Here is a 17,196-nt window from a genome sequence, read left to right as displayed (position 1 = left end):
CTGATATTTTAAAGCACTGTCAGCAATAGTAGGGTGTTTTGACCATAATGTTAACATGTTTGGAAACCTATAATTCCTGGCTTATTGGGAAAGTAACTTCAATTATATGTAATTCCCCACAGAATCTAAGTGCCTCACTACGGGCCGATGGGTTAATGAATATGGTGTGTTAGCAGGAGCTCTGGACTAGGGATCATATCTGTGTTTACACAACATTGTATAGTCTTGGGGAATGTATACATTTTAATTAAGAGGAAAGCTTTGTACTTTGTCATTTTTGTCAACTCAAATTACAGAATGATACACCTTAGAATGAATTTCCTAACTGTTCCAGTGCAGGGAGTGAGGTGAAGGGGACTTCCTTCCTTGTAACCTTATATTTATTATGTTGGGTGTAGTTTTCACTTGTGCCTCTATTAGGAAAATACACATGTAATGAAACATAAGTAACTGTAAGCTCAATGATTATAATTTATGTATCATTTAATTTGTTTTTTCCCCATTGGAAATGCTAACTGTATTGCAAATCAGGAGTAAAAGTCTCTTTGCCTTTTACTATTTTTTTTTTTAATAACTTCTGGGCACGGAGAATTTTAATCTCTAAATTTACAACTTGCTTCTTAATGCAGATTAGCCAAATATTTTTAGATATTGTTAGTAAACACCACACCAGTTAGTGTTGTACTTAGTACATTTTTCAAATGGCAGTTACCTGTAGATAATGGTAAAGACATAACCATAAAACACATGAGTTAATGGAGAAGTAGAAAAAGACTACTGTGAATTTCTATAGTCTGATAAATTCAAGGTGTTTAGAGGAAAAATACTGGCTTCTGTTGATGTCACCATCATTAATCTTTTTTAATTTTTCTTAAAGAATTAAATCTACTTACAACATCTCTGAAATTATTTCTATAACATAAATGTTATCAAATGCCAGTACTTTTTGCTTTAATAACTGCTTAAGAAGTAGAAAGTCATGTACTGCCTGTAATTTGCTTTTTCAGTCCCTTCATTCTTAAGTTACATAATTCTACAAAGAAAATAATGAAATGGGTGAGAGAAAATAGAGGATACTGCTAGGAATACGAATGATGTATATTTGGCAAAGTTCTCTGAATATTTGCATTTAACCAAGTTTTTTATTCAGTTGAATAAAAATAGTAACAAATCTCTGGGAAGCCATTTGAATTTTCATAATAAATGCTGTCTTTCCAAAATTCATGCAGAAAAAAAATGTTAAATTAATGATAAAGATTGCTAGTATTAAATTTAGTATTTTATCTCATGTTTTATAGCTGAACATGAACTCTGCTCCTACATTCATGCATTTTCCTCCAAAAGGCAGACCCAAGAGGGCTGATACTTTTGACCTTCAAAGAATTGGATTTGCAGCTGAACAACTAGCAAAGTGGATTGCTGACAGAACGGATGTTCATGTATGTTTTTATTCCCCACAGTTTTAATAACAGGCTAATTAGCTTCGTTTGCAATAAGGCCACTTTTTTTTTGTTTGTTTGTTTTAATTTCTCTATGGAACATTCTCCTTGCTTGGAGAAAACTGTGGTAGCTGTTAAGTTTATTTTGATGGAATGAGGGAATATCAATTGTGCATAGATTTTTTTTTTTTGGACTTCCATATTTATTTAGAGAACTTCATTCTGGATAGATATGGAAGCTCTATGTTTAGTGGGAGATTTCTGGACCTACTAAACATAGAGCTTCCATATGTGCATAGATATTTAAGAACCATTAAAAATGGTTTAGGCAGAATTAGGCACAAAGTAGTTCTTTCGGACAAATAAAAGCAGAACAATATCACTTTTCATTATCGACATGGGCAAATACATACAACTATTCTTGGAACTCTAGAATTATTCTATATAGTATGTGTCATGTCTATTTTATATAACTTGATTTAATTCTTTTTAAATAACATTCATTTTAATGGAAAAATTGGAAGCAAATCTTATGTCTAGAAAAGTTAATTAAATGTGCTATAGTATAAATGAGTTTTCAAGAATATAGAATCTCGAAAAATAAGAAATTATAATGTATGTTAGAAAAATACTTATAGGGCCTCCTTGGTGATACAAGGGATTACAAAATAGTACTATGAAGCTATCCCAAGCCAGGGAGGTGACTCCATGGCGCAGCAGACCTCTGCTGTCTTGCCAACTGCTCCCCTCAGCAGTGTATTTCAGTGGATCTGCCTGTTCTGTTCCCCTCTCTGTCTCTGTTGAATCCTCTCACCCCCGACATCTCTGGCCTTTACTTCAGCTCTTGGATGCATAAATAATTATGTCTTTAAAAAGAAAAATATAGTATCAATATGAGTATAGCTACGTCAACAATCTATGTCTGTGACTATGTCTACTTTGTCACCCAATCTTGGAATTTTCTACAGTGAACCATTAAAACCAGGTATTACCTAAAAATACATTTACTATAGAAGTATTTATTTTTAACATAGGTGTAAACAAAATTATCTTAAGATGAATATCTCTCATAGTATGATGTTTTACTGATATTTTGGTGTTTAAAAAAAATGAGTTGGGAAATTTCTGTAAAGATTTATTTATTATTTATACAAGCACTGGGTACAGTCAGAAGCGCGGAAGGGTGAGAAAATTCACCAGAGCCAGAGCAGGGAGCAGAACAGGCAGAAGGACCGAAGTACACTGCTGAGGGGAGCAGCGGGTGGCAGGAGAGGTCTGTGTGCCATGTGGGACCCTTCTCTGGTGGCCAGGGAGCAGCCGGGGATTGAACCGGCGCTGCAGAGGCTGCGGGCAGTTTCACAACCCGGTGCTCAACCGCTGCGCCACTGGGGAGGCCCCCAACTCATTTTTTTAAAAATTGTTTTGGGAACTATTTGCCTCTACAGTGTTATCATTTAGTTGATAAAGGGTAGTAAGGATAATTTTGAATACTACTAAGAAATATTGAATTTTAGTCAGAAATGATTCTGTTTCTTTAAAAGTTTCACAAATGCAAACAAGTGAAATAGTACCAGTATATATCCTTTATTAAGATTCACTTAATTTTGCTTTGATAAATTTGATTCACTTAATTTGATTCACTTAACTTTGCTTTGATAAATTTCATTCTCGCCTCAGAATGTACTCACACATACAATTTTATTCTGAGCCATTTGAGGGTGAATTCCTTATGTATTTCTAAAAAATACATAAGATAGTATAAATCTGTAAAGTTGATAACTATGCTGACAGTACTTTTATTTGAGCTATCCAAATTCCTGTTTTGTCATTTTACCTAAGAATATCCTTTAATAAGTAACATTTTTCCCATTTTCTGTATAAGATTCAGTCTAGAGTTAGGTATTACATTTGGTTATGTCTTTTTGTCCTTTGAAGTCATTGACATTTTGAACAATATAATCTTTTCCCACTTCTTAATTACATGATCCTCATTTGATTTGCCTGATGTTTGTTCATGATTGGCTTGTGCTTATGTATTCTAAACCACAACACTGCAAAGGGGTTGTTTGAATCACATTTATACATACATGATGTCCTTTCTCTCATTGTTTTTCTTTTTTTTTTTTAATTAGTTATGTGGAGAAACATTTCAAAGATCATGCAAATAATCCATACCTGCACAAAATTTTCCTCTAGATTTAACATTTATTGTTGATTTGGCACTATATAAATATTATACCCCCTCACTTCTAGATAATCTCATGTCTCCTTGGTTAACCAAAGCAGCTCTGATTTGAATATAGTGATGTTTCGCTGTATTTGCCTTTTTTTCAGTCATAAAGATTCTAAAAGGAATGTTAGCTCTGGGCATAAAAAAACCTTTCTGAATTATTTGTGTTGAAAATTGGAAGTATTAGGATATGGTCAAGAAAAGAAATTAAGAGAAGTTGTTTTTTTAACTTTAAAAATGTTCATTGCTTCTTGCAGATCCGTGTCTTCAGACCACCCAACTACTCTGGTACCATTGCTTTGGCCCTGTTAGTGTCACTTGTTGGTGGCTTGCTTTACTTAAGAAGGAACAATTTGGAGTTCATCTATAACAAAACTGGTTGGGCCATGGTGTCTCTGGTATGTAATCACATTGTACTTTCTTCCACTTTTGTATAATATAAAATTTATACTGACAAAGTCAAACAGATTATTACAATAGTGGGAATCATGTCTAAATGAGAGAAGTTAACTTTCTATGGTGTATGTGATACAATTTAAGTTCACTTTCACAGTCTAACCTGTGTTGTCTTTTACTTTTCACTGTTAAATGTAGTGTCCCTGTGCATTTGACATGTTATACATATTAATATATGTTAAATGGAAATAGAGTAAGAATTGGTATCTTGCAGTCTCTTAAAAATGGAAGCGATTTAGAATCATTTTATCCGTTGTCAGATGTGTTATCCATTGCATCACTGGCCCACACCTGCAAGTTGAGAAAGGTACTCATAGACCATCTGCTCCTTGCATCTCAACTGTGTGCCTGATACTTGTTAGGTACTAGAGATTTAAAGATAAGGCAGAGACCCTGCCAGCAAGCAATTTACTGTGGGAATGCAAACTAACCAAAAGACAATTACAGTGTAATGTTACACATGCTGTGATGGATGTAAGCACAGAGTATTATAGGAAGGACACCTAACCTAGAGTAAGGTAGTTGTGATAGGTTTCCCATAGTGTGTGACATGAACTGAATTTTAAGAGTAAATGGAAAATCCAGAGTTGTTAAGGACAGGTAATCGATATATGTAATGCCTAGGTATATAGGTTTTATTCCAGGACAATGGGAAGCAATTTAAATATTCAGGAGAGAAATATGATCAAATTTAGGTTTTAGAATAATCATTCTGAGAGCAGGAAAACTGGTTAGGAGTCTATCAGATGAGTCTAGGCGAACATGATCCTATTTCAATTTGTACTGAATGGATTTTTCTTTTCCTTCATTATGATTGTGCTAAATTTTAGCATGATTAGCTAATAGGGAAAATGAAAAAAATATGAGTAAAATGTATTCAGAAATTATGTTTGATATTTGATTGTTATATTGCAATTAAGATAAATTCTACAGGGAAATGAAAAGTTTTCCTGATGTAAAGGGATTAATAGCTTTAAATTGACAGTTTATAGTGTATATGAGGCCAATAGCATATATAAAGGATCAATTGCGCTTTGCTGTTGAATTCTCCCAATAATTTGCCTAAAGTTAATAGTTAATTGGGATGAGTTTGAAATATGTGTTGTAATCTCCAAAGGAACAACTGGAAACTCAGTGTATGTGATTAAGATGAAATATGAAAAATGAGTAACACCAAAAAAAGCAGAGGAGTAAAGTGTGTATAAGTCCAATGCAAATTAAAAAAAAAAAAATGATAGCCCCCAAGTACAATTCTATCAGTATTCTTACGTACATTAAACAGATTTAACACCAGGGTTGCAGGACTAAAATTGTCAGGTTGGATAAAAATGCATAATGTGCTGGAAAGAGACACTTCAAAGAAAACGAAAAAACAAGAAAATATGTAAATGCCTTGAAAGCATTATGCCAGAATGTTAATCTTAAACTTTATGTTGAAAGACAAATATTTGGACTACCAAATAAGTTCTTTTTCTAAGTTGAAGACCTAATTTTAAGACTTACTACAGGCATTATAGTTAACAAATATTGAGGATTGACCTAAAGATAGACCACAGATTAATGGAATGAAAGAATCCAGAAATTGATGCATCTATAGATATATATGTGTGTGTATGGTCAGCTTGATTTTGAATAAAGATGTTTTGAAGTATTTCGATGAGAATAGCTTCAACAGTTGGTATTAAAACAATTGAATACATCGCATAAAAATTACTCAAATTGTTTTTCTTCTGAAACAACACAAAATCTGACCATGGGGGAGAAAAAGGTAAATTGGACTTCTTTAGGAAAAACAGTCCAATTGAAACGATTTGAAAATATGTATTTAGAATATTTAAAAAAATCATTGCTACTCTACTACAGAAGACAGAAAATATGGTTTTAAAAAATAAACTGTTTCTAGGTGAGATAGCGTAAACAAATGCCAAACTTTCTCTTGTAATGACACAACCTGGAGCAAGATTCAGGTATTTGATTTACTCTTTAGTAACATGTCAATAGGTAGTGGATCAGTTAAGAATACCAGCATTCAAAATGACATCTAATTAGAAGATGTGGATAGTTAATATTTTTATTTACTCTTGGTTTTTCTTGACTTAAATCCATTGTAGCTTGAAATGTGGAAGTGAACAGCAGTTCTCAGGCAATCCTGTGGCAGCTGAGGGGAAACTATAAAATCTAAGACTTAGAGAAGGGAACCTTCCTCTGATAGCCAGAGCTGTGTCCCTAGGGAGAGGAGGCACACATTATTGGATTTTTTTGTTGTTGTTGTAGTTTGTTTGGTCCCCTGCCTGCTTCTATGCCATTGTAAAAGTAGACATTTTCAAGCAAGAGGAAAAAAGCAATAGAATCTCTGAGAAACCAGAAAGTACTAGGGAGAAGCTCAAGAATAGGTAACCCTGGAAAGTGAGCCCCTAAAGCTGTTCTTAAACTCCCAAGCTCACCCCTTACCTGCACATATGTGGGCTTAATTCTAATTAGCATTCTAAAGCTATTGATAATTGAGCTAAAGGGCAGAATCCTGCCTACTTCCCAGATGAATCAGTGGGTGACACACATAAGGAACAGATCTGAATAACAGTCTGAATAATTTTCAGCCTTTGAAAATTTAATTGATATTCAAACCACACATCTAAAATGAATTGGGAATCACAGCCTGTACCTAATGAGGTTGGTGTCTGCTAAAATAAAAGTGTAAACTTTCCCCATAGGATTTCAAAAAGACCTAGAGTCTCATAATGTATTATTAAAAATAGAATGCAAGTAATTCTGATAGTAAAGAACCACAAAAACTTAGTTAACATGGGAAAAGACAATAATCAGATGCTAAGTACAGTTTGACAGATGTGAAAATTAGCTGACATAACTTATCTATACAGTATTAGTCAAATGAGCAGTCAACAAAGAAAAGTGAAAATAGATCTAGCACATACCCAAATAAGAAAATGCTTTGCAAATGAGAGCACTATATCCCTACAGATAAAGAAACTTAACCAGATGAATATTCAAATTATAAAAATCACTTAGACCTAATGTTTACTATTTTGTTAACTCTGCCAAATATGAGAATTTTGAGAAGAGATGGCTAGAAAATAGGATGAGGTTACATGTACCTTGCTTATGAACAGAATATTTTTTAAGTATTTCTAACCCAATTCATCCTTATATAAAATAGCATGCCTGGTTGTAGGAATGGCTCAGCATTAGGGAAAGTATAAATTAATTGAAAACTATCACATTAATGGCTTAAAGGAGAAATAGTGGCATTGGTACTATTATTATATGTCATTAGAATTAGTTCAAGTTTATGATTTAAGGAAGCTGGCAAACTAAATGCAAGTGAACTTTTTTAAACAGGTAAGGTATCAAAATCTCTAGCAAATACCTTAATAATGACAACTGTGGTGACCCATTGTTATTAATCATTTTACCAGTTTTTATGTTATGGTTTTAGTCATAAAATAAGAACAGAAAAGAAACCGGGAAATTAAAAGTTTTCCTTTACAGAAAGAGACATTATTTTGTTAAGTTTTGCCCATGATATGTTATTTACATGGAAAATTCACAATTCATGGAGAACCAATAACACTGTAGTTGACCAATTTTTCTGAATTCAAGTAGACACATACATTTAAAAATTTTATACTACTTTTGATAGATTTAAGTGTAATACTAACATACATGTATCAAATTGTCAGTTTCTTTTGCCTTCTTGTAGTACCTCTGTATTCTTCCATTTTTCTGTTCAACAAAGAATTACTGGTCTTTATGTCTGAGTTGGCTATAACAAGATAGACTAAGAGCCCAAGCATCTATCTTCTGCAATATTAGCCAGAATTTAGCTTAAAGAAAATGTCTGCAAGATTCCGGTAAATACACAGGGAGGGCCTCCCCGGTGGCGCAGCGGTTGAGCGCTGGGTTGCGAAGCTGCGCGCGGCCTCTGCGGCGCCGGTTCGATCCCCGGCTGCTCCCCGGCCACCAGAGGAGGGTCCCACATGGCGCGCAGACCTCTCCTGCCGCCCGCTGCTCCCCTCAGCAGTGTACTTCGGTCCTTCTGCCTGCTCTGCTCCCCGCTCTGGCTCTGGTGAATTCTCTCGCCCTCCCGCGCTTCTGACTGTACCCAGTGCTTGTATAAACAAAACAAACAAACAAACCAGCAAACAAATAAATAAAGCATGCCTCTATAAAAAAAAAATAAAAAAAAAAAAAAAAAAAAAAAACCCTAAAAAAAAAAAAAAATAAATAAATACACAGGGAGATAAGGGTATTTTTATGAGAGTATCTTAGTATTTTCTTTTGATAATGAAGTTAAAATAGTTAATTATACTATATTTAATATAATTGGATAATATGGGTTATCTCAGTCACCTTAGTCATTAAGTTTGAAAGTGTTTTTGCATATTCCTTAGGTTAGTTTACAAGTTGCTTCATTCAGTAAATGTACCCAAGTTTTTTTGGCAAAAATATAGTGTTTCATTCAAAGTATTATTGGAAAGTTAAAACTAATTTAGAATTCATATATCAATATCATGACAAATCTTGTCACTGGTTCAGTCTACAAAACAATTGTAATACCTGCTTGGAATTAAACTGATATGACATTAAGATTTTATTCTCTCTCCTTTAGAAAAGCCCCAGAATTGGGGCCTCCCTGGTGGCTCAAGAGGTTAAGACACAGCACTATGAAGCTAAGTGCAGCCACTGTAGGAGTTCCATCCCCAGCCAGGGAGGTGACCCATATGGCACAGCAGACCTCTCCTATCTCACCCGTTGCTCCGCTCAGCAGTGTATTTCAGTCAGTCTGCTTCCTACTGCCCCCCACCCCTTTCTCTTGTATGCAAAAAAAAAAAAAAAAAGAAAAAGAAAAAAAGCCCCGGAATTATTATTGTAAGCCTGTAATACTCATTACCAGTTACTGTGTTCCTTCTTTGGAGTATGTTTATATAGTTACGCCTAATTTTTAAAAAATTCTTAATTTTTACTTATTTATGCAAATAAGAACCGGGGCTGGGAGGCTAACAGATGGATCTCCTAAAATACACTGCTGAAGGGAGCAGCAGGTAATACAGGAGAGGTCTGCTGTGCCATGTGGGTTAGCTCTCAGGCTGCAGTGCTGATAGTGGAGACTTAACCCTGCACTACCAGGGAGGCCCACTTATACCTAATATTAACTTTGCAAAATAATTTGTATTATCAGCATTTTACGAACAAGGGAACTAATATCCTGTGAACTACATTTGTAGAAGATCGCTAGAAAATAAGCTGGAATTTGATCCCACATGTTTCTGACTTATTTTTTGCACAATGACAGACTATTAAATCTGGGAACATATCTCATGTGTTGAAACTTTAATCCAGAAGATACAGTGAGCCATTATAGCTGCAAATAAATGCCTAAGATTGTTTACATGGTGCATAAATGTTAAACACATCAGTGGATCAATTTTCTTGTACCCTCTCATCAAGCAGATTTTTTTTCTACTTTGAATCATTGAAAGCTAATTAATTTAGCTTAGCAGAAGATATTCTAGCATTTACAAACACATACTTGAAAAGGAAATCTTGGCAGATATGCCCGCTCCCTAATGGCAACCTTTTAGAAGTCAGCAACAGACCTGCAGAGAACAGACATGTTTTCAAACAGTATGTTTTAAAGCTACTATGATGGAAAAAATGTTGAAATTAAAAAAAAAAAAAAAAAAACCTTTTGAAACATTTTCTCCTTCTCTATGCTCTGCTCATTAAAATAGAGATACACAAACTTGTGGTATTTTTTCTTTATATATGTTGATATCTGAGAGAAACTAAATTTAAAGATAAATGTCAAATATATAAATCTTATGTGTTATTTTCTGCTTGATAACTACCACTACCAAACTTGATTCTTTGTTTAAAAAACACTCTTTTTAAATGAAAAACTGGGTTCGTTCATTTCCAAACTCCTATTCTTGAGATAGCCTAAGAAAATTAATAGTTTATGATCAAGAATTTCTTTATTTTAAATATTCAGTATCCCATTTTCTTTTGAACTGAGAATATATCATAAAATATTTTTGGCAGAATATTGTCATCTAATTTATGGAAACTTTAAAACCTTAATTGCAGAGTAAGAAGAAAGACACCCTCCCCCAAATAATGTAATGAACTACACAACAGACCATTTCTGTTACACAAAAAATTGTATACAAAGGGAGGATAACAAGAAAAACACCTTGGTGAAGATTCTAACCATATGCTTACTTCTTAGTAAAGAGCAAGTATATATACAATTAACATATGTATCTTTTTATCATGAATTTATGCAAACATATATCCCATAGGAGTTATGCATCCTTATGTCTCTGTAGACGTGGCTGATTTCCCCCCCCCCCATCATATATTTGTGTATTTGACTCTCAGGTAGGATAAGAATGAAGCATATCCCGAGGATAGGAAATTATTCATAATGCTTTAGGATGTAGGATAAAGACAGAAAGCCTGCCATTTCCTGACATAGGGGAAGATACACAAATATTAAAACATGTAGATATTAAAATTTCCTTTTTACTTAGTAAAAAAAGACAGTATGTATAGGAGTACTCCTAAGTTCTTCTTGGTCTCACTCTTTAAAAGGGAAATGCTGGTTTTACTGCATTAATAGGTGCTAATGATTTTTTATGGGGCTGATTGCTATGCATTGGTTCTGGCTGCATTCCACTTTCCTTTCCACCTAAATATGGAGCATGATGACCAGTAAGCATACACATTATCTGCTGTATCATGTATTTAAAGTGGAATGGTTGAGTCAAATATTCAACTATACTGTTTTCTAACTTCAAGAATTATGAAAGAAATATATAATTTATAGTGTATTTTCAGAAAGAAATGCTAATGTATCTGAAAAACTGTACTTTGTAATCTTGTGCATAAGAAAATTTAATTTGGGACCCACTGTGTTCTTTGAAATTATCTATAGCCAAGAGGAGTCGGGGTGGATTGAGCCTTATTAGGGCCGTAATCTAGCTATGACTCAGTTACTACACACTCTAATTAGAGTAAGAGGATCAAACATTCCTAATAAATTTGACAATATCAAATAAATTGAACAACTTTAAAGCAATAAATCAAACTAGCATGAGGAAAGGGTCAGTATATTCTAAATCTATTTGTTAACAGTTTCACGTAGCAAAGAAAGTGACCAATTCTGTCAGACATTTTTAAGAATTTATACTCATTGGCACACTCTTTCAGTAGGTAGAAAAATTTATGAAACAAGAGTAACTGATTCTAAAATATAAAAGGCCAAAAGACACCATTAAGAAAATGAAATGGAAGACTAAATGCAAGTTTAGATTATTTGCCATGCACGTATTTAAGAAAGGACTTGTATCCAAAAATATAAGGAACTTTTTATGAAACAAGCAAAAGACAAATAACTGGATTTTAAAGTGTGTGAGGGGGATCAAAGTCTTGCTGGGTGTTTTTAAAAAATACAAATTTTACTAAACATATTGAAGTTGAACACTTTTTCATCACTATGAATTGCAAATATGACCTACTACACCACAACCAGAATAGCCAAATGTACAAGGATACACAAGATACCAGCTGTTGGTGAGAATGTAAATCAACTAGAAAACACACACTTCTAGTTAATGTAAATTTGACCCAATCTTGTGAGAAATGTGTTTTATTATATCCGCTAAAGCCATATATACACATACTCTGATACTCTGATACAACATTTTCAAGGACATGACATTAACCCTGCGGATGGTTTTGCAGGTAATGGTCAGGAAGATACATGCCCTCCCTCTATTAAATTGGGTCTTAAAGATTAGTTTTCCAAATATGGCTTCTTTCATAGATATAAAAGATACACAATCTTAGTTATACCTGGATTAATCTAAAATACTATGCCTAAAGATCTATGCCTTTTTCTTAGCATAAGTTTGTTATCATGCCAGATACTTTATATACATTATCCAGTTTACTCATTAACTTATATGCTCAGCATAGTTTGTATCATTTTATAAATATCAAACTTGAGAAGCTGGTAGATTAAGTAATTTACCCAATGTTCCATAATTTATAAGTGGATATTTTAATGGATGAGTTGTGATTTTTAAAAACAGTCAAATATTTTCTTAAAATACAATATTCTGCTATTCTCTGCTTTACATAGTAAAACATTGTGCTCTATTTCAGTGTATAGTCTTTGCTATGACTTCTGGCCAGATGTGGAATCATATCCGTGGGCCTCCATATGCTCATAAAAACCCGCACAATGGACAAGTGGTAAGTGCAAACAACAACATTCTGAAATTTAATCTTGCTTATAAGAAAATAAGATGTTATGCTTAATATTTAGTAAGAAAGGGTTCTATTTCTAAATCTAAGTATGTTCTTCTCATTTACTTCCTCATGTTCATACACACATACACATTTATACAGTGTTGATTTTTTTCAGAAAACGTTTGTATGTGCAAAATCATCTTTCCAAAGGTCAATAAACTAGTTTATACTAGGCAAAAAATCATCTACAAAAATAGGGAAAATGTCTTGATTTTTAGAAGGGTGATAGCTGCTCTAATGTTGATTTAAAAGTCACTGCACTTACTACATTAAATATATATTAACTATTTTTTCACCTTTGTATACTGTTAGCACAATAATATATAATGCCACAAAAGGAAATAGGGACAGTTTGTAGTCAGTATCCCATTAATGGTAAATTTCATTTTCTTAAAAAAGAATTAATTGAAACATCATTGACAACCCTCATAGTCATTGTATGGACTGCTCAGAACAATTTACCACAAATTAAAAGTAACATGCAGTTGTCACCTTTTTCCCTTTGAGAGATGGGAAATACTGTGATAGATCAACTTTTAAAAATGCAGTTTTTCAGGCTTAATATTAGGTTAATAACTAAAAAATGTACTTTTCCCATTTTAGAAAATATACAGAATTTACGATAATAAAATGTCAGCATCCCTCATAAACCCATCACTAAATTGAATTCCAAATTAGTTTCATTTATTCTCACTTCTTTCTACCTGCTGTTAGATTCATTTCAGTTAAATACCCAATATCACTTCATATTCTGTAAATATCCCTAAAAATAATGCATTCTTAAAAATCATAACCACAGTACCAGTCATTTCTGTAATAACTTTTTATCCTAAAATTATAGTTCTGAATGAAATAAAATTATATAGAAAATATAAATTCTCTAAATATATAGTGTAAGCTTATGAATTTATTCTTTGTTGCTTACAGGTCGTTAGCTAACTTTAATTTTAACAATTATTTCTTCCTGTTTTGTGATACTCTTTGAGGAACTGTGACCTATAGGGATATAATTCACTTTATTCATTACATGTTCCTGGGGTTTTAGGGCTTGCTACATATTATGTTAGTCTCATTTCAGTGATCATTTTAAGATTACAAGGGTATGGAGCCAAAGTTGGTGTCTAAATAATCAGCTGCCATAGTAATTCTGACATGGTTTTATGTTGTACATATATACTCTTGAAATCTCACTATTTAAAAAAAGTTAGAAAACTATTATAAAAGTAACTGGAATTATTACTTAATAAATTATTCCTCTACCTTAAGTCTTTACACAAATGTAATCTTCTCAATGAGGCCTTTCCCGACCATCCTATTAAAAGTGTAGCCCTTCCCAACTCCCTAAAGTTACTAACTCTGTTTTCTGTTTTTTTCCTCTGTGCCACTTAATCACCTTATAATACAGAGTATATTTTGTCTTATTTTTTGTCTCTCGTTTGTCATGACCCCAGTAGGATATAAATGCCTGACAGCATGCTTTTTTAATCTGTGTCTGTCACTGATGGCATCCTATTACATCAGGATGTGCCTGGTATAGATATCTAGTCTTTGTGTTAATGACACAAGTGTAATTTACGAAGTCTCAATTTTTACTGTCTCTTAATATTTCTCTAAAAGAATATTCCTTAGGCAAAATACAGTAAGCATTGCTCATTATTTTTTTTTTTTTTTTTAATAGAGGCATGTTTTATTTATTTATTTATTTATTTGTTTGTTTTGTTTGTACATGCACTGGGTACAGTCAGAAGCGCGGGAGGGTGAGAGAATTCACCAGAGCCAGAGCAGGGAGCAGAGCAGGCAGAAGGACCGAAGTACACTGCTGAGGGGAGCAGCGGGCGGCAGGAGAGGTCTGCGCGCCATGCGGGACCCTCCTCTGGTGGCCAGGGAGCAGCCAGGAATCGAACCGGCGCCGCAGAGGTCACCGGCAGCTTCGCAACCCAGCGCTCAACCGCTGCGCCACCAGGGAGGCCCAGCATTGCTCATTATTAAAGCATATGGAAAATTAATAAACATTCTTATGAAATGTTTAACATGTTAGGAAAAGAAAAAAAAATTGCCTTTTATTCTTTCGTGTTCTTATCTGGAACCCCTATAGCAAAGTAAAGGTTAGAATCAAGAAAAGGTTTATTAACATGTGTACCTAATTATACATGAGAGCTACCCATTGAGAAATGAGTAACTCTCAAAGTTAGGCTCCAGGTTAAATACTGTCTTTAGCTAAAGACAGAAAGTTGTTTAGGAAAGGTCAGTTGTGTGTCACAAAGAAGAATTTAGCAAAAGTAAGGTTTATTGTGCAGATTCAAGGCAGTAGCTATCTTTTCCATTGAAAAGAGTCTAAAGTTTTCTGCAGGTGTTATTTTTGTCCTTTCTGGTAGAGTGGAGGAAGGAGAACTTTCCAAATTTTGTCCAACTTTTAGGCTTCAAGTTTTGGTACCAGACTTCTTTTTTGAAAACTTTAGGCCACTTAATGAATAGTCCTAAAGCATTCCAAGATTACAGTGATAATATTAATATAGTCAGTTACCAATTAGATTGGAAACCGTAAGGGATTTCTTGCCTATTGTCATTTTACTTTCCAACCTGGTACCTCTACTTTCAGAGAAAGTCAGTGTTACCCTCTTTGTGGTGGACCTTGCCCCCTAAACATATGCTATATTCTGCTGCTTTTATTCTGGGAATGTCCCTATTTCAATAAAATTACATTCTTCAATCTCAAGTTGCCATTGTGCTAAGATACACTCCTTTTTAATTACTTTGGAAGTTCTCTTTTCCTTTACATATTTATAAACATGTAGTTCTTCTATTTATATAATCCACGCATTCTTTTCTAGAATCATTTTTTAATGTTTCAGATAACCCATTTTTGTCAAATCTTTGAACAAAAACTTCTCTTAAGCTATTTTTCATCTTTACAATTGGCATATAGCTGTTCCTCAATAAATATTTTGTTAAATGATTAGGACTCATACTAGGAGATTTGTTTCTCATCGTGAATTTTCTTAATTCTTCTAATTCTTTTCTCCTCAATGATCAGAATAATAGGTACAACAGCTAACTGCTAATTCAGCACAAATCAATTAATAACCTTAATGTGATAAGGTTCACATTAGATGAGTTTTAATTGATTTAGAAAAGTTTTTAATGCCTCCATACATTTATGATTAGGCAGCGATTAGCATTGACCTTAGGAAACCCTCCGAGAACCAGAGAAACACATTAATAAAATTTTCTGCACTTTTAAAAAGAATCTTTTTAAAGATTTTTAAAGACTTTTAAAGAATCTTTTTAAAGACTTTTCTTTTTATATACATGCATCTAATCTTGAATATACTTTCCGTAGCTTTTCAACACCTTAAACAACATTGATAGAAATGGTGCTATTTTAAGGCAATATCAAGCTATTATAAAAGATGAGTTTTTTCCCCACTCTGCATAACTTTGTATACTACAAATATATTTTTCTTATGTTTGAAAAAGTATCAGAATTGGAGAGAAATCATAAACATTTTGGAAATAAAAGAGCTTCTTGTTGCAGAGACAACTGCATGAGGATACTCTTGGACAAGAGATGTGGATACAATTGGCTGTTAATTACTAAGCAGTCTTTTAACTTGCCTATGAAACACTGGGGAATGGGCAGAAGAACTTTGTGTACAGCTCTTTTTTGTTTTGCATTTTAGCATAATTGAGCAAAACTTTCTCTCCTGCGTTTTGATATTCATAATGTCAGCATATACTAAAACAGGACTGTGGTATAAGTCGTTTTAATGAATTTATTTGCATAATAACATGTTTTCATGGTACTGTAACAATAGATTAACTTTGCTTTATAATATGAAAGTGTTACTGAGAGCATTTTTACTTCAAACTATAATTATTTATTAGCATGATAATAGTGTTTTTCTTTATAATAGATGTGTTTAAATTTCAAGATACAACCTGAAATTTAACATTATCCTTTTTTGATAATTTTTGGGTTTTTTTTTCTATTTTTTTATTAGAGAAACATTGGTTTACAACACTATATATGATTGAGATATAGCGGATCTTTGTAATTTGAGCTGTATGCATTTCTAAAGAGATACTCTCAAACAAAAATCCTACTTGGTAGTAAATTTAATGAGGCTATTTACCTTTGTTAGTGGTTTAGAATATAGAGTGACAAAGCCAGTGCCTTAATAATATAAAGGAATTTTATAAATTTGTCCTTAATTCTTGATAACATATATTAAATAGAATAAGGTATATGATTGTAATTTTTATTTTCCATAATCATAATTGAATTATATTTACATTTATAGACTTAATTATAGGTAACCCATATTCAGCCAACTGAATTCTAATTTTTGTTCAGTTTTCTGAATTGATTATATAAATGTGTTGTAATGTAACTCTGACTTATACTGGATTTGAGAAGAAGTATTTCTGAGTTCATTAATGTGAATTAATTTTTGCAAATACTTTAGGGTTGCATTATCAAAGGCCCTATGGCTCCAGGAAATCTTTCAAGTTATGGTATCTAAATAGAATTCTGAAAATGTTAAAGTTGTGTAGTTTGCCAGCTTTCTCAATTTTTAAGTTTTTAATGAGATTTGGCATTAAAACGTTTACTGTTAACACCTTTTAAATATAAAACCAGGGCCTCCCTGGTGGCGCAAGGAGTTAAGCTTCAGCATTATGAAGCTATCCGCAGCTACTGCAGCATGAGTTCAATCCCTGGCTAGGGAGGTGACCCAC

At 33.3% G+C, this 17,196-nt stretch overlaps 1 protein-coding gene across 3 annotated transcripts in view; it reads left to right on the top strand.

Moving 5' to 3' along the window:
- The window catches only part of TUSC3 (tumor suppressor candidate 3), a 166,741-nt gene that overhangs the window by 84,972 nt on the left and 64,573 nt on the right, over positions 1–17,196 (top strand). For all 3 annotated transcript variants that reach the window (XM_037525976.2, XM_054700820.1, XM_037525978.1), the window contains exons 4-6: positions 1,299–1,439; positions 3,927–4,067; positions 12,313–12,402. In XM_037525976.2, coding sequence (XP_037381873.1) covers positions 1,299–1,439; positions 3,927–4,067; positions 12,313–12,402 — 372 coding nt within the window. The remainder of the gene's footprint in view (positions 1–1,298; positions 1,440–3,926; positions 4,068–12,312; positions 12,403–17,196) is intronic.

Source organism: Talpa occidentalis, unplaced genomic scaffold (genome assembly GCF_014898055.3).
Source record: "Talpa occidentalis isolate TD23 unplaced genomic scaffold, MPIMG_talOcc4v2.1 talOcc4.4, whole genome shotgun sequence".
NCBI lineage: Eukaryota > Metazoa > Chordata > Mammalia > Eulipotyphla > Talpidae > Talpa > Talpa occidentalis.
Note: the sequence above shows the minus strand (reverse complement) of the source record. Positions and strands in the feature narration are given on the sequence as shown.